This window comes from Macaca nemestrina, chromosome 3, assembly GCF_043159975.1.
Source record: "Macaca nemestrina isolate mMacNem1 chromosome 3, mMacNem.hap1, whole genome shotgun sequence".
Taxonomy (NCBI): Eukaryota; Metazoa; Chordata; class Mammalia; order Primates; family Cercopithecidae; genus Macaca; species Macaca nemestrina.
In genome coordinates, this window is record NC_092127.1 from 38,403,357 (window position 1) to 38,424,194 (window position 20,838).

Here is a 20,838-nt window from a genome sequence, read left to right on the forward strand (position 1 = left end):
AAGCCACTATTCTTGGCTAATTTCTTATTTCTTTTATAGAGACAGGGGCTGTGTTGCCCAGGCTGGTCTCCATCCCCTGGCCTCAAGTGATGATCCTTGGCCTCCCAAAGTGTTGGGATTACAGGTGTGAGCCAACATGCCTGACCCATGTTTGCATCTCTCTTTTTTCTTCTTTTTTTACTGCTGCTTATGGAGCAGGGCTAGCTAATCCCTAGGCAGTGTGCCCAGAGTTGGCTTTATATGAATTCTTTATTAGCCCTCTTGTTACAGTTGAGGGGTAAAGCAGGGGTTAGAAGGGAAGTTAAAGATAGTAGAGGAGGTGAGAAATAATAGACTAAAATCCCATGATGCAACCCATGGGCACGAGGTGGACCCTTATTATATTTTCTTGTGTCATCACAGATACTTGCCTGCCTCTGTAGTAGCTATTTAATTTGTGTCTACAAATACTTATTCATAAAGGACATCCTTCCTGCCTTGGAAGACTCATTAGTCAGGGACATAGAATGTACAAAGTGGCAGCTTTATTTCTTAACTCTTCACATTCCAACCCCAAAACTTACAAAATCAAGAACCTTAAAAACAAAATCATTTCAAATTGTGAATAAAGTCATCCAGGGTTACCAGTGGTTCTCCTGTGAGTTCTCTGCCCCTGGGACTAAACCTCCATGTATTCTCTTCCCAGCCCTGTACATAAGCAACAGCTTCAGCTACAGTGCCTACTCTGTGTATAATGTTAGGTCCAAAGGCACAGGAGGGTTGCAGGAGAGCCAGAGAGAGTAGTACAATAGGGAAGAAGAAGCCAGAGAAGTCTAGATTGTTGGCTCTTGAAATAGTGGCATTAATCCATTTTTGGTAGTAGATTACATTGGTGTAGACTCCCGGAAGAGATTTACCACATTCTAATCCCCAGCTTACTACTCCTATCTGGATCCATACACCATCAATGTGACACGACAGAGGCCCTCCAGAATCACCCTAAGGAAGAAATAAAGGTAATGAGCATAGTGTAAAGAGGCATGAGGAAGAGAGTAGTAATAAGGGGTGGAGAATTCTTTAAAACCTGGCCATGAGACCCATGCAGCTGTGGAACTCTACAGGGAGCTAGACTAATCACTGCTTTAGGGAGAGATCACAGGAATTTTAGAATCATAGAATTGAAATTGTCAGGGACCTTAGTGAAATAGATGAGTAATTTCAAAATATTTATCTGTGATAAAAAGAGAAATAAAACTAATGGGATGATTTTTTCACTAAAGATAAATTTATTCAAATGAATGAACTGCCTTAATTTCCTGTTCTTACTGTTCTTTTTTAGTGCTAAGTAATCAGTTCTTACCTAAAATGATAGTGATAGAAGTTGGTAGTAGTCTTCCAGTCTTGTTCTCTTTCTTTTTTATAACAGCTTTACTGTCATATAATTTACATACTACACAATTCAGTGGTTTTTAGTATATTTACAGTGTTGTACAACCATCACCACAACCCATTTTAGGACATTTTTATCACCCTAAAAAGAAACCTCATACCCATTCATAATTACCCCCATTTCTTCCCAGCCCTCCCAGCTGGGCCAACCAGTAGTCCACTCTCTGCCTCTATGATTTTGCCTATTTTAGACATTTCATATAAATGGAATCATGTAATATGTGGCCTTTTGTGTCTGGCTTGTTTTGGTTAGCACATTCTTTTCAAGGTTTATTCATGTTGTATCAGTACTCCACTCCTTTTTATGGCTGAATAATATTCCGTTGTATGGATGTACCACTTGGTGTTTCTGCATTCATCACCTGATGGACATTGTGATTGCTTCCGTTATTTGGGCTATTATATTATAAATAACGCGTCTATGGCCCAGCATGATGGTTCATGTCTGTAATCCTAGTGTCTTGGGAAGCCAAGGCAGGAGGATCAGGCCAGGCATTTGAGACCAACCTGGGCAACCTAGTGGAACCCTGTCTCTACAAAACAAACAAATAAATAAATAAATAAATAACTGCTGTGGTGGCATATGCCTGTCATCGCAACCACTCGGGAAGCTGAGGCAGAAATATTGCTTGAGCCAAGTTTACAATGAACTATGATCCTGCCACTACATTCCAGCCTGGGTGACAGAGCAAGACCCTGTTTCTAAAATAATAATCATGCTGCTGTGAACACTTTTGTACCAGTTTTTTCTTTGTTTGTTTATTTAGAGACAGGGTCTCCCTGTTTTGCCCAGGCTGGTCTTGAACTCCTGGACTGAAGCGATCCTCCTGCCACAGACTTCTGAGTAGCTGAGATTACAGGTGGAAGCCACTGTGCCCAGCTCATGTGCAAGTTTTTGTATGGACATATTTTTATCTTTCTTGGTCATATTCCTAGGAGTGGAATTTCTGGGTCATATGGTAATTCTATATTTAACCTTTGAGGAACTGCCAAACGGTTTTTCAAAGAGGCTGCACCATTTTATATTACCACCGACAGTGTTTGAAGGCTCCAATTTCTCTACGTTTGCATATCTTTATGACAATTGGACATTTGTATATCTTTAGAAAAAATCTATTCAAATTCTTTGCTCTTTTAAAAATTGTGTTCTTTTTATGATCGAGTTACAAGTGTTCTTTTTTCTAGATACAGATCCCTTACATATATGATTTGCAAATACTTTCTTCCATTTCATAGGCTACCTTTTTACTTTGTTGATGGTGTCCAATGAAGCATAAGTTTTGAATTTTGAAGAACTCTAATCTTTTTTTGTTGTTGCTTATGCTTTTGATAACATATCTAAGAAAATGTAGCCTAATCAAGGTCACAAAGACCTACCTATATGTTTTTTCCTAAAGGTGCTATAGTTTAGCTCTTGTATTTAGGTCATAGATCCATTTTGAGTTAATTTGGTATATGGCGAGGTCAGGGTCCAAGTTCATTCTTTTGCATGTGGATATCTATTTGTCCCAGCATCACTTGTTGAAATGACTATTATTTGTTCATTGAATTGATTCAATACCAATGTTTAAAATTAATTGACCATAAGTATAAGGGTTTATTTCTATACACTCAATCCTATTTCATCGATCTATATATGTCTCTCTTTATGCTAATACCACACTGTCTTGATTACTGTTAGTTTTGAAATATGAAAAATGTGAGTCCTTCAACTTGTTTCTTGTTTTTCAAGATTGTTTCGCGCCCCTTGAATTTCCATATGCATCTTAGGATCAGCTTGCCAGTTTCTGCAAAGAAACCAGCTGGGTTTTCATAGGGATTACATTGAATCTGTAGATCCATTTGGATAATACTGCAATTTAAACAATATTAACTTTATTCCTCTTTTACTTTTTTTTTTTTTTTTTTTTGAGATGGAGTCTTGCTCTGTCGCCCAGGCTGGAGTGCAGTGGCCAGATCTCAGCTCACTGCAAGTTCCACCCACCGGGTTCACACTATTCTCCTGCCTCAGCCTCCCGAGTAGCTGGGACTACAGGCGCCCGCCACCTCGCCCGGCTAGTTTTTTGTATTTTTTAGTAGAGACGGGGTTTCACCATGTTAGCCAGGATGGTCTCGATCTGCTGAGCTCGTGATCCGCCCGTCTCGGCCTCCCAAAGTGCTGGGATTACAGGCTTGAGCCACCGCGCCCGGCCTCTTTTACTCTGTTTAAAACTATTATAAATGGAATAATGTTTTCTTACATGTTTCCTTAGATTATTCATTGCAACTACATAGAAATACAGTTGCCTTTTTTTTTTTTTTTTTTGAGACACAGTCTCGCTTTGTTGCCCCGCCCAGGCTGGAGTGCAGTGGCGAGATCTCAGCTCACTGCAACCTCTACCTCCCGGGTTCAGGTGTTTCTCCTGCCTCAGTCTCATGAGTAGCTGGGATTACAGGCACCCCGCCACCACGCCCAGCAAGTTTTTGTATTTTTAGTAGAGTCAGGGTTTCACCATGTTGGTCAGGCTGGTCTCAAACTCCTGAACTCAAGCAATCCACCTGCCTTGGCCTCCCAAAGTGCTGGGATTACAGGCATGAGCCACCACACCCAGCCTACAGTTGCTTTTTGTATATTGTCCCTATATCCTTCAGTTTTGATGAATGTGTTTATTAGTTCTAATTTTTGGGAGGTGGCATTCCTTTAGATTTTCTATTTATAAAATCATGTCATCTTTGAATAGAGATAGTTTTACTCCTTCTTTGCAATCTGGATGTCTTTTTTTTGTCTCTTGCTTAATTCTGGCTGGAACCTCCAGTACAATGTTGAATAGAAATGGCAAGAGTAGACATTCTTGTCTTTTTCCTGACCTTATGGCAAAAGCATTTAGGTTTTTACCACAAAGTATTTTAGCTGGGGTTTTTTTGTAGTTGCACTTGATCGAGTAGAAAAACTGCACTCATCTCATTGTTGAGTGTTTTTTTGTTTGTTTTGTTTTTTAACGTGAAGGGTTGTTGGATTTTTATCAAATGTTTTTTCCGTATTTATTGACATGACCATATGTTTTTGCTCTTTATTCTAAGAACATGGTATATTAACATTAATTGATTTCTGGATTTTAAACCAACCTAAGTTTCCTGGGATAAATCCCAGTTGTTTATGGTATATCCTTTTTATTTTTATTTTTTTGAAAAATAAAAAAAGAGAGAAATAGGGTCTCACTTTGTCTCCCAGGCTAGAATGTGGTGGCACAAACACTGCTCACTGTGGCCTCGACTTCCCAGTCTCAAGTGATCATCCCACCACAGCCTACCAAGTAGCTGGGACTGCAGGTGTATGCCACTACACCTGGCTAATTTTTAAAAATCTTTGGTAGAAACGAGGTCTCACTGTGTTGCTCAGGCTAGTCTTGAACTCCTGACCTCAAGTGATCCTCCCGTCTTGGCCTCTCAAAGTGCTGGATTACAAGGCTTGAGTCACCACATCCTAAAAAGAATCCACATACCCATTTGTAATTACCCGCAGTTGGATTTTGAGGTCAGCCAACTTGACTTCCTGTTGAAACAGGAAATTGGCATTCAGGTATATATAATCCTTTTAATATGTTGTTGGATTTGGTTCATTGAGGATTTTTGCACCTCTATTCATAAGAGATACTGGTCTATAGCTTCCTTGTGATGCCTTTATCAGGTTTTGGTCTCGGTAATACTGATCACAGAATGAGTTGGGAAGTGTTCCTTTTTTTTCTTTTTTTTTTTTTTTTTTTTGTGGAGACAGAGTCTTGTTCTGTCACCCAGGCTGGAGTGCAGTGGCATGATCTTGGCTTACTGCAACATCTGCCTCCCAGGTTCAAGTGATTCTCCTGCCTTAGCTTCCTGAGTAGCTGGGATTACAGGCATGCGCCACCACACCTGGCTAATTTTTGTATTTTTAATAGAGATGAGGTTTTACCATGTAGGCCAGGCTGGTCTCAAACTTTTGACCTCAGGTGATCCGCCCACCTCAGCCTCCCAAAGTGCTGGGATTACAGGTGTGAGCCACTGTGCCCAGTTCCTTCTTTTATTTTTCAAAAGAACTTGTGTAGAATTGGTATTAATTGTTATTATTATTTTTTTTAATTTATTTATTTGTTTTTTTTGAGACAGAATCTCACTCTGTCACCCAGGCTGGAGTGCAGTGGCGTGACCTCGGCTCACTGCAACCTCTGCCTTCCAGATTCAAGCAGTTCTCATGCTTCAGTCTCCCGAGTAGCTGGGAATACAAGCACATGCCAGCATGCCCGGCTAGTTTTTGTATTTTTTGTAGAGACGGGTTATGCCATGTTTGCTAGGCTCGTCTCGAACTCCTGGCCTGAAGTGACCTGCCCGCCTTGGCTTCCTAAAGTGCTGGGATTACAGGTATGAGCCACTGCATGTGGCCAGAATTGGTATTAATTCTTTAAATGTTTGGTAGAATTTATCTACCTGGACCTGGTCTTTTATTTGTTGGTAGTTTTTTTTGTTTGTTTTTTTGTTTTCAATCACAAATGCAGTCTCTTTACTTTTTATTAGGTTTATTCAGACCATCTATTTCTTTTTAGGTAAATTATGGTAGTTTATGTGTTTCTAGGAATTTGTCCATATCATCTTAGTTATCTAATTTTTTGGCATACTGTTATTCATAGTAGTGTCTTACAAATTATTTTTATTTCTGTAAGGTTAGTAGTAATGTCCCAGTTTTATTCTTTAGTAATTTGAGTCTTTTTTTTTTCTTGCTCAGTTTAGCTAAAGTTTTTTTCAATTTTATTGATCTTTTTAAAAACCATCTTTTGCTTTTGTTTATTTTCTGTATTGTATTTCTGTTCTGTATTTCAGTAATTTCCACTATATCCCTTATTTCCTTCTTTGTATTTTCTTTAGGTTTAGTTTTTTTATTTCCCTCCCCTCCTCCCCGCCCCTTTAAGACAGGGTCTCACTGTGTCACCCAGCCTGGAGCACAGTGGTGCAAATATAGCTCACTGCAGCCTTGAACTCCTGGGCTCTAATGATCCTCCCAAGTAGCTGGGACTACAAGTGTACCACCATGCCTGGCTGATTTTTTTTTTTTTTTTTTTGTGGAGACAGGGTCTCACTATATTGCCCAGGCTGGTCTCGAACTCCTGGGCTGAAAAAAAAAATCTCCCACCTTATCCTCCCAGAGTGCTGTGATTACAGGTATGAGCTATCACACCCAGGCTTTTAAAATTTTATTTATGTATTTATTTTTTTAAGAGACAGAGCCACAGAGTCTTGCTATGTTGTCCAGGCTGGAGTGCAGTGGTGTGATCATAGCTCACTACATATGTGAACTTTTGGTCTCAAGGGATCCTCCTGCCCCAGACTCCTAAGTAGCTGGGACTACAGGCTTGTGCGACCAAACCCAGCTAATTTTTTTAATTTTTAATTTTTAGTAGAGACAAGGTCTCACTATGTTGCCCAGGCTGATCTTGAACTTCTTTTTCCAGTGTCTTATATGGAAGATTAGGTTACTGACTTGAGATTTATTGTTTAATGTAGGCATTTACATGTATAAATGTTTCTCTAAGCACTGCTGTAGCTGTATCCATAGGATTTGGTATGTTGTTTCTTTATTTTTATTCATCTCAAAATATTTCTTAATTTTTTTATATGATTCTTTTTTTCTTTGACTCACTGGTTATTTAGCAGTGTGTCACCTTCCACATACTTGTGAATTTCCATATTTCTCTCTTATTTATTTCTAATTTCATTCCATTGTGATTAGAAAATATACTTTGTATAATTTTAATCCTTCCAACTTTATTGAGGCTTGTTTTACAGCTTAGCATATGGTTTATTCTGGAGAATGTTCCATGGGCACTTAAGAAGAAAGTATATTCTGTGCTTCTTAGGACTCTTTCTGTTTTTAAAATTTCTTATGGGAGTGACTTGTCTCTGACAAACTGCTTCGGATAACAGTTATAAATTGTGGACAGCATATAAAAGGCTACTCTCTGAAGGCAGTGAAGAGTGGCTGATAGGCAGAAACTAGAGTCAATCCTTGGAAGAAAAGGATGACATTCTTTTTTTAAAAAAATGATTTTTCCCTTAAAGCAGGCCCCAGTTATTATCATGCATAGTAACTGGAACTTAGACAGAAACCCACAGTCTTACTGACTTGAGGAATCAGAGGATAGAGTTTAAAGTTACCTTAGCAGTCAGAAAATGAAGGGAAATATACCAGAAAAGAGAGAGCCACAGAGAGAGAGAGTCCCAAGTTCTGCATATAAACTCTGCTCAAATTTCTGAATAAACCCTGAACTACACACGTGTAGGTTAGACTCCAAGCAGCTCAGCTAAGGCTAAAATAACTGCTGATGCCTATCACAGGAGAGATCGAGTTTGGATTTTGAGGTCAGCCAAGTTGACTTCCTGTTGAAACAGGAAATCAACATTCTTTAGAGAAGCATAACAATCTGTACTCCTTACACCATGCTACTGACATTGTCCAGGATATATTCCAAAATGATTAGGTATTAAAATAAACAAACAAAACAACAGGAAAATATTTTCCAAGATAAACTGGAAAATGCTACTCATGAGAAAAAGCAATTGTTGGAGAATATCCCTGAGATAACTCAGATTGATTTTGGAATTAGCAGGAAGGATTTAAAGCAACTATTATAACTGTGATCAACACATGTATAGGAAAATATTTATAATATACAGATAGAAAATCTTGGCAGAGATCTAGAAAGTATGTGTGGATGAGAGAAGGAGAGAATAAAACCAAATGGTCATTCTACAACTAAAAAATAAAAAATCTGAAATAAAAATTTCACTAGACGGACTTAAAGTAAAATGTAAGTGACAGCAGAAAGAGGCAGTGATCTTCAACATAGATCAATTTAAAAGTATCCAATTTGAAGAACAGAGAGAAAAACATAAAAATAAAATGGACCTGTGTGAAAATACCAAAAGGTATAACTTAACAAGTTTATGGTTTCATCTAGAAGGGGAGGAGAGAGAAATGAGGCAGAATAGTTTTCAAAGAAATCATTACTGAAAAATTTCCAAGTGTTGGTGAAAGGTGTTAAAGAATAGATTTAAAAAACCAAAAACTCAGTGAACCCCAAATAGGATAAATGCAAAGAAAACCACACTTACTACATCATGTTCAAACTGCTGACAATCAAAGGTAAAGAAAAAAATACTGAAAGCAGCCAGAGCAAAACAACACATTACTCTCAATGGAATGAAGATGCAAATAATGGCTGATTTTTCATCAGTTATGACCAGGAGACAATAGAACGACATCTTTTAGGCATAGAATGAAATGTTCTTACTTGAAAAAATTTAAAAGTTGGCAATTCTGCTTCAACCTCATAATATACTTATGAAAATATACAAGTCTATAAAAGTCCAGCAATCCAAGGAGGAAGGATTGCTTGAGGCCAGGAATTTGGGATCAGCCTGGACAACATAGTGAAACCTCATCTCTACAGAAAAATGAAAAAAGTATGTGGGCCTGGTGAGGTGTGAGCTTGTAGTCCCAGCTACTCAGGAGGCTGAGGTGGGAGGATGACTGATTGAACCCAGGAGCTGGAGGCTGTAGTAAGCTATGATCATGCCACTGCACTCCAGCCTGGGTGACAGAGCAAGGCTCTGTCTAATTAAAAAAAAAAAAAAAAAGTCCAATGACCAGTGGTTAACTAGATCAATAGTCTTATAGTTGAAGAAATTGATTTCACAGATGCAAGTTAAGTGATTTGTCCAGGGTAACATAAGAGTTATTCTTAGAACCTTCATCTCCTGACCCCCAATCCACTGTTATTTACAGATAGGAAAACCTGGTCCGAATTAAGATCTCATGTTTAAAAGAAAAAATTCTCAAGAGCACACCCTGACCTTGCAACTATCCTTCGTGTTTTGAGTATCACCAGCACAAATCTTGTCCTCCTTGATGACTGGCTCCAGTGCTGGCAGGAAGATACCGATGGGGTTGTAGAGTTGTTCGCAAGCCTGGCGGTCAATAATGGGTACTTCTGCTTCCTGAAGGGTGGAATGGTAATCACTATCTGTGGAGGAAGACAGGAACAAAAGATTAAAGCAACCTGGAAAAGTGCAGGGGCAGCACTCAGTCATGATGTGCAGAGGTCTCTGAATGGGAATCCAAAAGCAGCTTACAATCCCTTTCCCATCATATTTGCTTATGGTTGGATCTTTTGGTACACTTACATCTAAAACTCAGTAATTCTAAATTATTTCTGCTGCTTTGAGGTTTTTTAAATTGAGTCATTGTTCTAAATAACGAGTACTGCTGACAAATTCTGAATGAGTAAAGGTATGAGTATTCTAAAGGATTCTAAAACTTCTTCCTTTCCCTTTTTTTTTTTTTTTTTTTTTTGCTTCTAGATCAGTTCCTGTCTTGTCTCTACTCCAACCTGGAAAAGAGTTGACACAAAACTTTAAAAACAGTTAAAAAACACTAAACTGTCTCCAAACTTTAAATCAGGCTTGTTAACCTCTGTTTGAGAGAGGTAGTTATTTGTTTAAATTCTTAGTATCTGCTCTTCCAGCTATAGCCAGACTCTGCAAGATGTAAGAGTAAATAACATAAAAATATAAATGTCAAAAAAGATATTTTATTTAAAAACTTTTAGATAATATCATTAGATTGATCTGGTTTTGTTGAAAAATATTTGCCATGGTAAGGATATGCCTAGAATAGGAATGTTCTGGAGTACAAGAGGGTGACATATAAAACAACCCTTCTCTCTGCCCATTCTCACCTGAACTTTCCTTAACTTTTCCCCATCCGGTCACCCAACAAAAGGCTGGAATTGCCAACTGCTTTGTGATATTGGGCAAGCAAATAGGCAGGATGGCAGAAGTGAAGGTGACTTGAGAGGACAGTTTCAACAAGGCAACGTCTGCTGTTGTATCTTGGTGCTTGGGATGGATGACGATTTTGGACACGTAGTACTTCACACTTTTACTTGAATCACCTACTTTAATTGATCCCAGCCACACGGTATATGAAAAAGTAGTCCAGGTCCTATGGAGAAAAGAAAGGAGGCCTGCTTATGGCCTGCAGCTGGGTCAGAACAAGCTGCCTATATGTAGCACTAAGTATCTAGTCAAGAAAGGAGGGTAGCCAACTGAGAATTAACCGTGGTGCTTCCAACCTCAACTAGGGTTGATTTGTCTCCTTCTCTCCTCTCTTTCTCTCTCCCTGTCCTTCCCTGACCACTCTTTCTGTGGTCTCTTCCTAGAGGTTTGTGGCTTGAGTTTTGTCCTGTATTTTCTCTCCGGTTCTCTCATTTACCTCTCCCATTCTCCATGGTTTCAACTATCACCTGTATGCTTAATAGACATTGCTGTTTATTGTCCATACTGATTCCTGTTCTGAGCACTAGACCTTCATTTCTGAATAAAATTTTAAAGTAAAATGTAACCACAGTTAATACATATACACAGTTAAATAGTGTATTTATTTGTATGTAGTTTGATAAGATGTACAAAATAAATAAATAAATAATGAATAACAAGTTATCTGCCCCACCACCCTCAGTTCAAACTATTTAGAGGCAATGACTTTCAACTCTTTTAGCTCTTAGTAATTTTCAAGTGTTTTCAAGAAACCCTGTGTATACCTGTTTCTTGATTTTTCTTTTTCAGTTTTAGAATCCTGAGTTCCTAGTGTGGAAGGTGAGGACTGAGCTTTCTTACACATCGCTTTCTACCCCCCCCCCCGCCCCACTTCCATTCCACCCTTCCTACTAGCCAGTGTTATCATAACTTTTTGTTAGATCATTAATGTGTTTGTTCTTGTGACTATGTAAACATTATTCACTACTGGGTCCTATTGGGTGATTACATTTCTTGTAAAACCTTTTGCTTCTCCTGGAGTTGGTAAGTGGGCTCACTTTGGTTTTTTGTTTTTATCTTTATACCCATCACCAGTCTCATTCCCCAGACTCTCTACCAGAAGTGTAAATCTCCTCTCATTTTGTTCAAACTTGTCAGGCATTCTATCAATACTACCTTTTTTTGGAGCCCTCTGCCCTCTTGTTCTAAGCCGGGCTGCGACACAGCCATCATCTTGGCACTTTCTTTATCCTTTATGACTTTCTTAGGGATTGTCTTCTGTGTTTCATTTGCCTTTTGTCTGGATTCTGTGTTTTCCTGTTTTTCCTATTTTCCCCCTTTAGTTTGGTGGAACAGATTCTCCTATGACTTCCTGAGAAAATGTGTATGAGAGGTAACATTTTTGCTGCTTTGTATATTTGAAAATGTTTTACTTCTATCCCACATTTGATTGACAGTTTGCATATGGGTAGAATTCTAAGTTGGAAATAATTTTCTTTTAGCATTTTGAAGTTATTACTCTATTTTTTTTGAGTTTTTTAAAAACTTAATTTTTTTTTTTTTTAGAGACAGGGTCTCACTCTGTCACCCAGGCTGGAATGTGTGGCGCAATCGTAGCTCACTGCAGCCTTGAACTCCAGGGCTCAAGTGATCCTTCCACCTCAACCTCATGAGTAACTGGGATTACAGGTGCACGCCACCACACCTGGCTTATTTTATTGGAACTTTTGGTGTTGTTATTGAAGAGTCCTGGAATTTCAATTTCTGTATGTATTAGTTATCAATTGTTGCATAGTTATCATAAAGCTTAGTGGCTTAAAACAACAAAGATTTATCTCATAGTTTTTATGGGTCAGGAATCAGGTGTGACTTAGTTGAGTACCATTGATTCAAGGTCTCTCATGTGGCTGCAATCAAGGTGAGCTGCAGTCATCTTATTGGGGCGATCTGGGTCCAAAGTCACTTATGTTGGTAGGCTTTGGGTCTTCTCACTGTTGACTAGAGATGTAGGTTCCACATGGGCCTCTCCATAGGGACACTGACCACATCACAAGTTGCTTATCTCACAGCAGTGGCTCTTAGAGCTCAGATTGTGTTTATGACCCCAAAAAACTTAGGACAGAAATCTCCTGAGTGGTATTTAGAAGGTGATTTGGCAAAAAATGAGAAAAGTCTTTAATATAGTGCCTGTCTCCAACTTTCCTTTTTCTACTTCTATGCACTGTCTCTAGATGTTCCGGGTTTGATAGTCTGACATGACTTGGGTTTCCTTCCGCCCTACCTATCTTACCACTTCCATTTGTCAGTTGGTTCATCCATGAAGTGTTGCAAATATTCACTGACAACCTGTCTGTGTGCTGGCTGCCAGCTAGAACTCACGGTTGTATGCAGTGTGCTGCTGTCAGTATCCACCTCTCACTGACGAGGGAACCTCCACAGATAAAGTTGTGGTCCAAGTGTAGGCTGACCTGCCAAGGCCAGCGCCCTGCAGCAGCATCCTGGCCACCTACAATGCGGCTTGAGTATACAGGTCGCCCACACACTAGAGAAAGAGAAGAAAGGGAAATGTGGAAACCTAGGAGTCCTTTTTCTCTGGTCCCCACCTTATCATCATTCCCAAACTCCCATCTATTCCTAGGACCTGAACCCTCCCTAGACACCATACTCTATCCTATTCTGGTTCCACACCCAGCAGTCTTGGGCTCAAAATGGAGACCACTCACCTGATTGCAGCTCTTTCTTTTTGGGAAAAGAGCATGAGCAAGACCCTAAGGAAGAAATAGGGTATCATTAATACATAATAACACATCTAATATCTAGATTCACTGAACAGAGAACCTTCCTTTATATTTAAATTTTCCAGATTGGTGTTAAAGGCCAACATTTTCAAATGGCTTCTACCTATTAGTGGGAACCTTCACAAACATATTTAGCTGCCTTTAGCAGCATACATGAAACACAATTTAACTTAAAATTTATTATTATTTTTTAAACCAGGGATAGTGACTCATGCCTGTAATCCTGGTGCTTTGGGAGGATGAGGTGGGAGAAGTGCTTGAGGCCAGGAGTTTATGACCAGCCTGGGCAACATAGTGAAACCAGGTCTCTAAAAAAAATTGAAAAAAAAAGATTTCCACATTTCCCTCTCTCTGCTTTCTCCAGTGTGCTGGTGACCTGTATATTCAAGCCGTGTTGTAGGTGGCCAGGATGCTGCTGCAGGGCACTGGCCTTGGCAGGTCAGCCTACACTTGGACCACAGCTTTATCTGTGGAGGTTCCCTCATCGATGAGAAGTGGATACTGACAACAGCACACTGCATACAAGTGTGAGCTCTAGCTGGTATCTAGCACACGACAGGTTCTCAGTGAATATTTGCATGACTACATAAATGAACCAACAGACAAATGAAAGTGGTAAGATTGACTGGGCACCATGGCTTACACCTATAATCCCAGCACTTTGGAAGACTGAGGCGGGTGGATTGCTCAAGTCCAGGAGTTCAAAACCAGCCTGGGCAACATGGCCAAACACCGTCTCTACAAAAAAATATAAAGAAATTAGCCTGGTGTGATGGTGTATGCCTGTAGTCCCAGCTACTTGGGAGGCTGAGACAGGAGGATTGCTTGTGCCCGGGAGGTGGAGGATGCAGTGAGTTGGGATCATGCCACTGCACTCCAGTCTGGGCGAGAGAGCAAGACCCTGTCTGGAAAAAAAAAAAAAGGAAAAAATGGTGGTGAGATAGGCAGGGCAGAAGGAAACCCTAGGTCACATCGGACTCCCAAACTAGGGATGACCAGAGACAGGGCATAGAAGTAGAAAAAGGAATGTTGGAGACAGGTGCTATATTAGAGACTTTTCTTATATTTCGCAAATCACTTCCTAAATACCAGTCAGGGTTTTTTTTCTTTTGCCTTCAGCTCTTTTGGGCCACAAACACAACAGGTGTGGTCGCAAGCCTGTAGTCCCAGCCATTAGGGAGGCTGAGGTGAGAGGATTGCTTGAACCCAGGAATTTGAGGTTGCAGTGGGCTATGATTGTGCCACTGCACTCTAGCCTGGGTGACAGAATGAGATTCTGTCTCTTAAAAAAATATATATATATGCTCTGTGAAGATTCAGATTTAACTTTTACTTGATTCAAAGTCACCATCAGGAATATGAAGTGTGTTAGTTTATAAATACAATGATGCCCTCAGATGCAGTTGAGGTTTGCAAGCTGTTTACTTTTGTGCTATTTGGTTTAACTGAATTGGCATTTTGCAGTATTTGTGTATCTTTCTTCTTTGCCACCTGTTAAGTTTTTTGCTCTCTCGACATACCCTTTTTGTTTTTTGTTTTTTGTGGGGACAGGGTCTTACTCTGTCGCCTAGGCTGGAGTGCAGTGGCGCTATCTCGGCTTACTGCAGCCTCCACTTCCCAGGCTCAAGCACTTCTCCTGCCTCAGCCTCTTGAGTAGCTGGGACTACAGGTGCCTGCCACCACACCCCGCTAATTTTTTTATTTTTTGTAGAGATGGGGGTTTCGACATGTTGCCCAGGCTGGTCTTGAATTCCTGATATCAGGTGATCTGCCCACCTTGGCCTCCCAAAGGGCTGGGATTACAGGCGTGAGCGACTGTGCCTGGCCAGTATACCCTTCTTATAAATCCCTGTGGACCAGAAAAATAAATGAACAAGCGTATACCTGAAATCGTTGAACTGTGTTTGCTCAAGTGTATACCTGAAATCATTGAACTGTGTTTGCTCTTCCAGTTCCCTCTGCTTGAGATGCTCTTCTCCTGGATCCTCTTAGCTAATTTACTTATCTCCTTCGGTTCTGCTCAAATGACTTCTTAGTGAGGCCTTCTTTACCCTTCTAAAGATTGCAACACTCCTGCCCCTGTACTTCAGATGCTCCTTTCCTTTCATAGTACTTATTACCTTCTAACATGCCTTATAATTTATACATTTAATATGTGCATTGATTAGTCCCACGAAGATAGGGATCCTGTGTGTGTGTGTGTGTGTGTGTACTGCTATTTCCAATCAGGAGCATTGGAACGGTGCTGGGTATATAGTAGCCTCTCAGGACCTTCTCAGGCCATACTACTCATAAGTTACATCCCATGGGTGAAGTGTCACATTGTTGTATATGATGCCTTCTTGAGTAAAAATCCTCTGCCTCTTCCTTCCCAACCCCACCCTGGCACTCACCTGAGATCCCCAGCAGAAGGAGCAGCCTGAAGGCACAGCCAGTAGGGCCCATGTCTCTGCCCTCAGAGCCAGCGCTTCCTGCTTCCTGGACTCAGGCTCCCAGGAAGAGGCCAGTGGGGAGCCACCAGAACTAGTTTCTCCTCCTAAACGGATTCCTCTGCTTCACCTCCTCCTCTCCTTTGGTCTTCACCCTCTGCCAGATCCTGAAGGGACCAGACTTCAGAAGTGCAGCTGCAGGACCCAGGGGAGGAACTGGGGTCTGCGGCGCCCCCTGCTGTCCCGGAGGAACTGGGATCTGCGGTACCCCCTGCTGTCCCCCTGCTGTCTGGGGTTTCTGCCTGTGGTGTTGAGGAGTGGCTGCTTGAGGGCACTGGAAGGAACAGGACCCTGTCTCTAGCAAGGAGATAGAAGGTGGACATGATTCTCTAAAAGCAAGAAATGGAAAAGAGGAAATGAACCCAGTATCTGGTGAATTTTTCTGCATTTTTTTGTTTGTTCGTTTTCATTTCTGTTATAGTGTTAGCTGCACTACAAGTCAGGTTTCCTGGGAAATAGACTCTAAGACCGAGATTTGTGTGCAGGAAATTTATTTTAGAGTGGTCTCAGGATCAGCACCTCTTGGGTGGGTAGTAGGATTGGTTAGAGGGAGAGTTGAACTGTGATGCATTTGCAACAGAGGCCTCAGCCTATCTCACAAGTTTCTCTGAAGCTGAGGTGGCCCTCAGAGATTTTCTGTTCTGAGCTAAGAAGGATGGGCTCTTAGAAGTCTGCACAATTGGATGCAGGCCACTTCCTAGGAGGGGGCATTACGTTGGGTGAGGTGGCTCTGTTGGCAGTTCTTGGGATAGGACTTATCTGTGAACTGTCAGCAGCCAACACTCCTAGCTGCTAGGGGAATGAATGTTTCAGTTACAAAGGGTGGTCTGGGTGGTACACCACAACATCGGCCTCGGAAATCTTCACTGTGCCTTTTGCTTTCTGTGCCAATTGTTTATAGGGTGCTAAGTCTGTAGAGGCAGAATTCAATGAACTATTAAAACGTTACTGCTGTCTTGCAACTTAAAATATTGAGATGCTTGAAAGAAACATTAAATAGTTTAAAAGTAATAAGCCGGGCGCGGTGGCTCGTACCTGTAATCCCAGCACTTTGGGAGGCCGAGGCGGGTGGATCACCTGAGGTCAGGAGTTTGAGACCATCCTGGCCTGGTGAAATCCCGTCTCTACTAAAAATACAAAAATTAGCTGGGCATGGTGGTGCACGCCTGTAGTCCTAGCTGCTTGGAAGGCTGAGGCAGGAGAATTGCTTGAACCTGGGAGGCGGAGGTTGCAGTGAGCCAAGATGGCGCCACTGCACTCCAGCGTGGTGACAGAGCAAGACTCCATCTCAAAAAAAAAAAAAAAAAAAATTAAAAGTAAAAAAATAATAACAGTAATAGAGGTGGTTGGGTGTGGTAGCTCACGCCTGTTATCCTAGCACTTTGAAAGGCTGAGCTGGGAGGATCCCTTGAGGCCAGGAGTTTGAGACCAGCCTGGGCAATACCTATGTCTACAGAAATTTAAAAATTAGCCTGTGTGGTGACGTGCACCTGAAGTCCCCAGCCACTTGGGAGGTTGAGGCAGGAGGATCACTTGAACTCAGTAGTTCAAGGCTACATGAGCTATGATTGTACCACTGTGCTCCAGCTTGGGTGACAGAAAGAACCTGTCTCAAATAATAATGGAAGACCAGAAAATGTAGCTATTTTGGTAAGAACTATTCAGTTACAGGCCACTGAAGCTCACTTAAGCTAGCTTAAATCAAGAGGAGATTATTTTAAAGCTATTGTTTTGAACTGAATTATGTCTCCTCAAAAATGTATCTTGAAGTCCTAACTGTACTCCCATACCTCAGAGTATGACAATATTTGGAGATGAGGTCTTTAAAGAGGTAATTATATTAAAAAGAGGTCATTAGGTTGGGTTCTAATCTGATCTGAGTGATGTCCTTCGAAGAGGAAATGTCATATATGTTACATGTACAGAGGGAGAAGACAGCTATTTACAAGCGTAGGATGCCTGAAACAAATCCTTCCCTCATGGCCCTCAGAAAGAACCAGTCATGCTGATACCTTGATCTTGGACTTCCATGCTTCAGAACTGTGAGAAAATAAATTTCTGTTTGTTAAGTTCATCTAGTCTGTGGTACTTTGTTACAGCAGCCCTAGCAAACTTATGTAGATGTCTATGGAACAATAAGAACAGGATAACAAGGACACCTGGAGCTGCCATAGGACAACCCTGAAGACCAGAGCTGAAAGGAGCTCTGGATTCTTGATAGCTTAAGAGCTCATAGCAGGATCTTCTCTCTGGTTCTCTGCTATTAATATGGCTCAACCACATTCCGTGTCGTTTCTTTCTGTCCTACTATAAACTGCTCAAGTTGTTCCCTGTTTTCAGTTCAGACTCCCAAGACGTCTTATTTGGTACAGATTATCTTTTCTAACTAGGCTATAGGTTCATGGCCATAGATTAACTGTCCTTGGGGTAAGTACCCTTATATGGGAAGGTGAGAAGATGGAGATGCAGAAATATGGCCATCTTAGAAGCAGGTGCTATTGTGGCAGGGCAGATGCCAGGTTTGCTATATCTCAGTAAAGTAGCATAAAGATGTTTACCTCTTTAAATACATTTTAAAAGATTTTAGAAGTGAACACATGAAAAGAAATCTCTTCATTTGCTTTTTTAAGCAAACACTGCTACACCATGAATTTTTACCAAATGTATGTTTTTCAGATTCACTTGTTTTCATTTGTGTCTGCTTGACTGGGATGAAAATCTCCTACTACTATTACATTTGTGATGGTTTCTGTATACATTTTTAATGGTTCTTGTTTTGTATATCCAATTTTTTTTTTTTGGTTTATGTATTCACTCTGGTTTTCTGCCACTAACTGTGATTTTTTCATTATATAATGACTCTTAGTATTTTTCACCTTAATTTTTTCTGAAATTAACATTACAACCGGCAGTTTTCTCCAGCTCATTTCATTGAAGAAAAAGATTTCTTATTCATAGCACAACCATCTATGTGAGTATTCCAATTAGTTTATGGTATTCACAGACAATTTTAGCTGTTGAGTTAACTCACTTAAATATAGTTTTTTTAAAAAGTCAGACCTCAGTTTGAGATTTGCCTTCTGATCATGTTTAGAGTAAGGGTAGCTTATTATTCATTTTGCAGAGACCTGAAAGCTTTGGACAGATCTTTCTGTTGACTTACCACAGGAGCAAAAATCTTGAGTGGACAGTCTTTTCCCTCTGAGGATTTTGTGGTTGTCCCAGGTCTTTGGACTCCTTTTTTTTTTTTTTTTTTTTTTTTGAGATGGAGTCTTGCTCTGTTGCCCAGGCTGGAGTGCAGTGGCCTAATCTCGGCTCACTGCAACCTCCCCATCTTGGGTTCAAGCGATTCACTGGCCTCAGCCTCCCAAGTAGCTGGGATTACAGGTGCGTGCCACCAGCCTGGCTAATTTTTTGTACTTTTAGTAGACATGGAGTTTCACCATATTAGCCAGGATGGTCTCGATCCTCTGACCTTGTGATCCGCTCACCTCGGCCTCCCAAAGTGCTGGGATTACAGGCGTGAGCTACTGTGCCCGGCGGGACTTTTATTAATACATCATTGGACACATCTGAAGTACTGGCTTATACCTTTTATATGTTAGTTGGATTGCTCACAGAATCTCTCCTCTCTTTTGTTTAAATGTTTTGTAAATATATATTTCAGTTTTGGTGTCTGTTAAATTTAGTTGGAAATAATAAGGCACCAGTACTTTATTTTGAAAATTGGAAGGTAAAAGGAGATAATTAAATAGTTATCCTACTTTTCCTGTATAAACTGTCATTCAGAGTATCAAAATAGGTTTAGTTGGTGAGGGAAAAATTCCAACTAATAAATGTAGTTGGACCAGTAGCATTAGAAAATCACCACTTACAGCCCCTCGTGAAATAATTGATTCAAAGAATGATTATCAAATCTTTAGATGAAAAGTTGATAGAGAGCTTAGGCTGTTACCATTTGAACCCTCTGATCAATCTTAGCATCACTAAAAGTGGGACAAGGCAGACATGTGCCTCCTGATGTTACCCCCTATGAAGTATCCTTGTTAAAAAAAAGAAAAAAAGAAAAGTGAAACCTGAATCTCTAAAGCTCCTTTCCCTTGCAGCAAATATAAGGGATAAAGGAGTAAGTCAAATTACAACTTAAGGAAGTAAATAGTCAAATCCGGAATGTAGGACATTTTACAAAGCAGCTGACCCAGTTACTGTTGTAAGTCCATGTTATGAGGGTAAAAAGGGAGAGAGGCTGATTTAGATTATAAGAAACTTTGTGTTTGGATCCTGATTTAACAAACCAACTTATTGTTAATCTTGGCAGGTGTCATAATGGCATTTAGCTTTTTAAGAAACTATCTATTCCTAAAGAGAAAGGTGGGACCCTCTTAACCGTTTCTAAATCTAAGCTAAAATGATTTATCATTTTGGAGAAAGTTCTTCTGGTTGCAGCCAGGTGCGGTGGCTCACGCCTGTAATCCCAGCACTTTGGGAGGCTGAGGCGGGTGGATCACCTGAGGTCGGGAGTTCAAGACCAGCCTGACCAACATGGATAAACCCAGTCTCTACTAAAAATACAAAATTAGCCGGGCATGGTGGTACATGCCTGTAATCCCAGCTACTCGGGAAGGCTGAGGCAGGAGAATCGCTTGAACCTGGGAGGTGGACGTTGCAGTGAGTCGAGATCGCGCCATCGTACACCACCCTGTGCAACAAGAGTGAAACTCCATCTCAAAAAAAAAGAAAAGTTCTTCTGTTTTTCAGCCCACAGTGCTATTCTTTTATTTTCGTGGGTATGGTTGTATTACCTTAAGCAAGTCACCTTTTCCCTAAGGCTTGTATTTTCCCATTGTACCATGAAGGCGCTGGAATCAGTTCATGATCTCAAAGATTAAATTATGCATTGCTTGTTTGTCACCATGTTTTATCTATTTATCTTTGCCTTTTGCCTACATTATCTGTCTATAAATATTCCTTTTCATTCAGTAATCAAGAAACATGTTGGATCTGCCATTTTACTGCTTCATTGACTCTTATAAGGAAGTGCCAAAGAGTTGGAAGCAAGAGAGTGGGTGCTTAATGCCCACCCCAGGGACTTCCCTGAACACAGCTCTTACAGTTCCTGCCTCTCTCATCATGCCGTGTCTTCAGGTCTTAGATTCTCTGTCCCCAGATTATTACCCTATGCTGTCATTAAAGTTATCTTTAAATACCTCTGCTGTACACAATAACTATAATAATAATAATCTCTGCAAAATGGGAATAATAATATCCCACAAGAGCTTCATAAGAATTAAATGAGATAC

At 40.5% G+C, this 20,838-nt stretch overlaps 2 protein-coding genes across 5 annotated transcripts in view; one reads left to right on the forward strand and one right to left on the reverse strand.

The window, feature by feature from the left end:
- The window catches only part of LOC105463471 (SH3 domain containing 19), a 197,048-nt gene that overhangs the window by 31,737 nt on the left and 144,473 nt on the right, over positions 1-20,838 (forward strand). The window lies entirely within an intron of this gene.
- On the reverse strand, positions 589-15,622 carry LOC105463470 (serine protease 48). The gene is made up of 6 exons (XM_011710562.2): positions 15,443-15,622; positions 12,975-13,019; positions 12,631-12,793; positions 10,173-10,438; positions 9,289-9,458; positions 589-978 (listed from the first exon to the last, which is right to left on the reverse strand). The coding sequence occupies exons 1-6, from the start codon at positions 15,492-15,494 to the stop codon at positions 589-591; spliced, it is 1,086 nt and encodes a 361-aa protein (XP_011708864.1). The 5' UTR covers positions 15,495-15,622.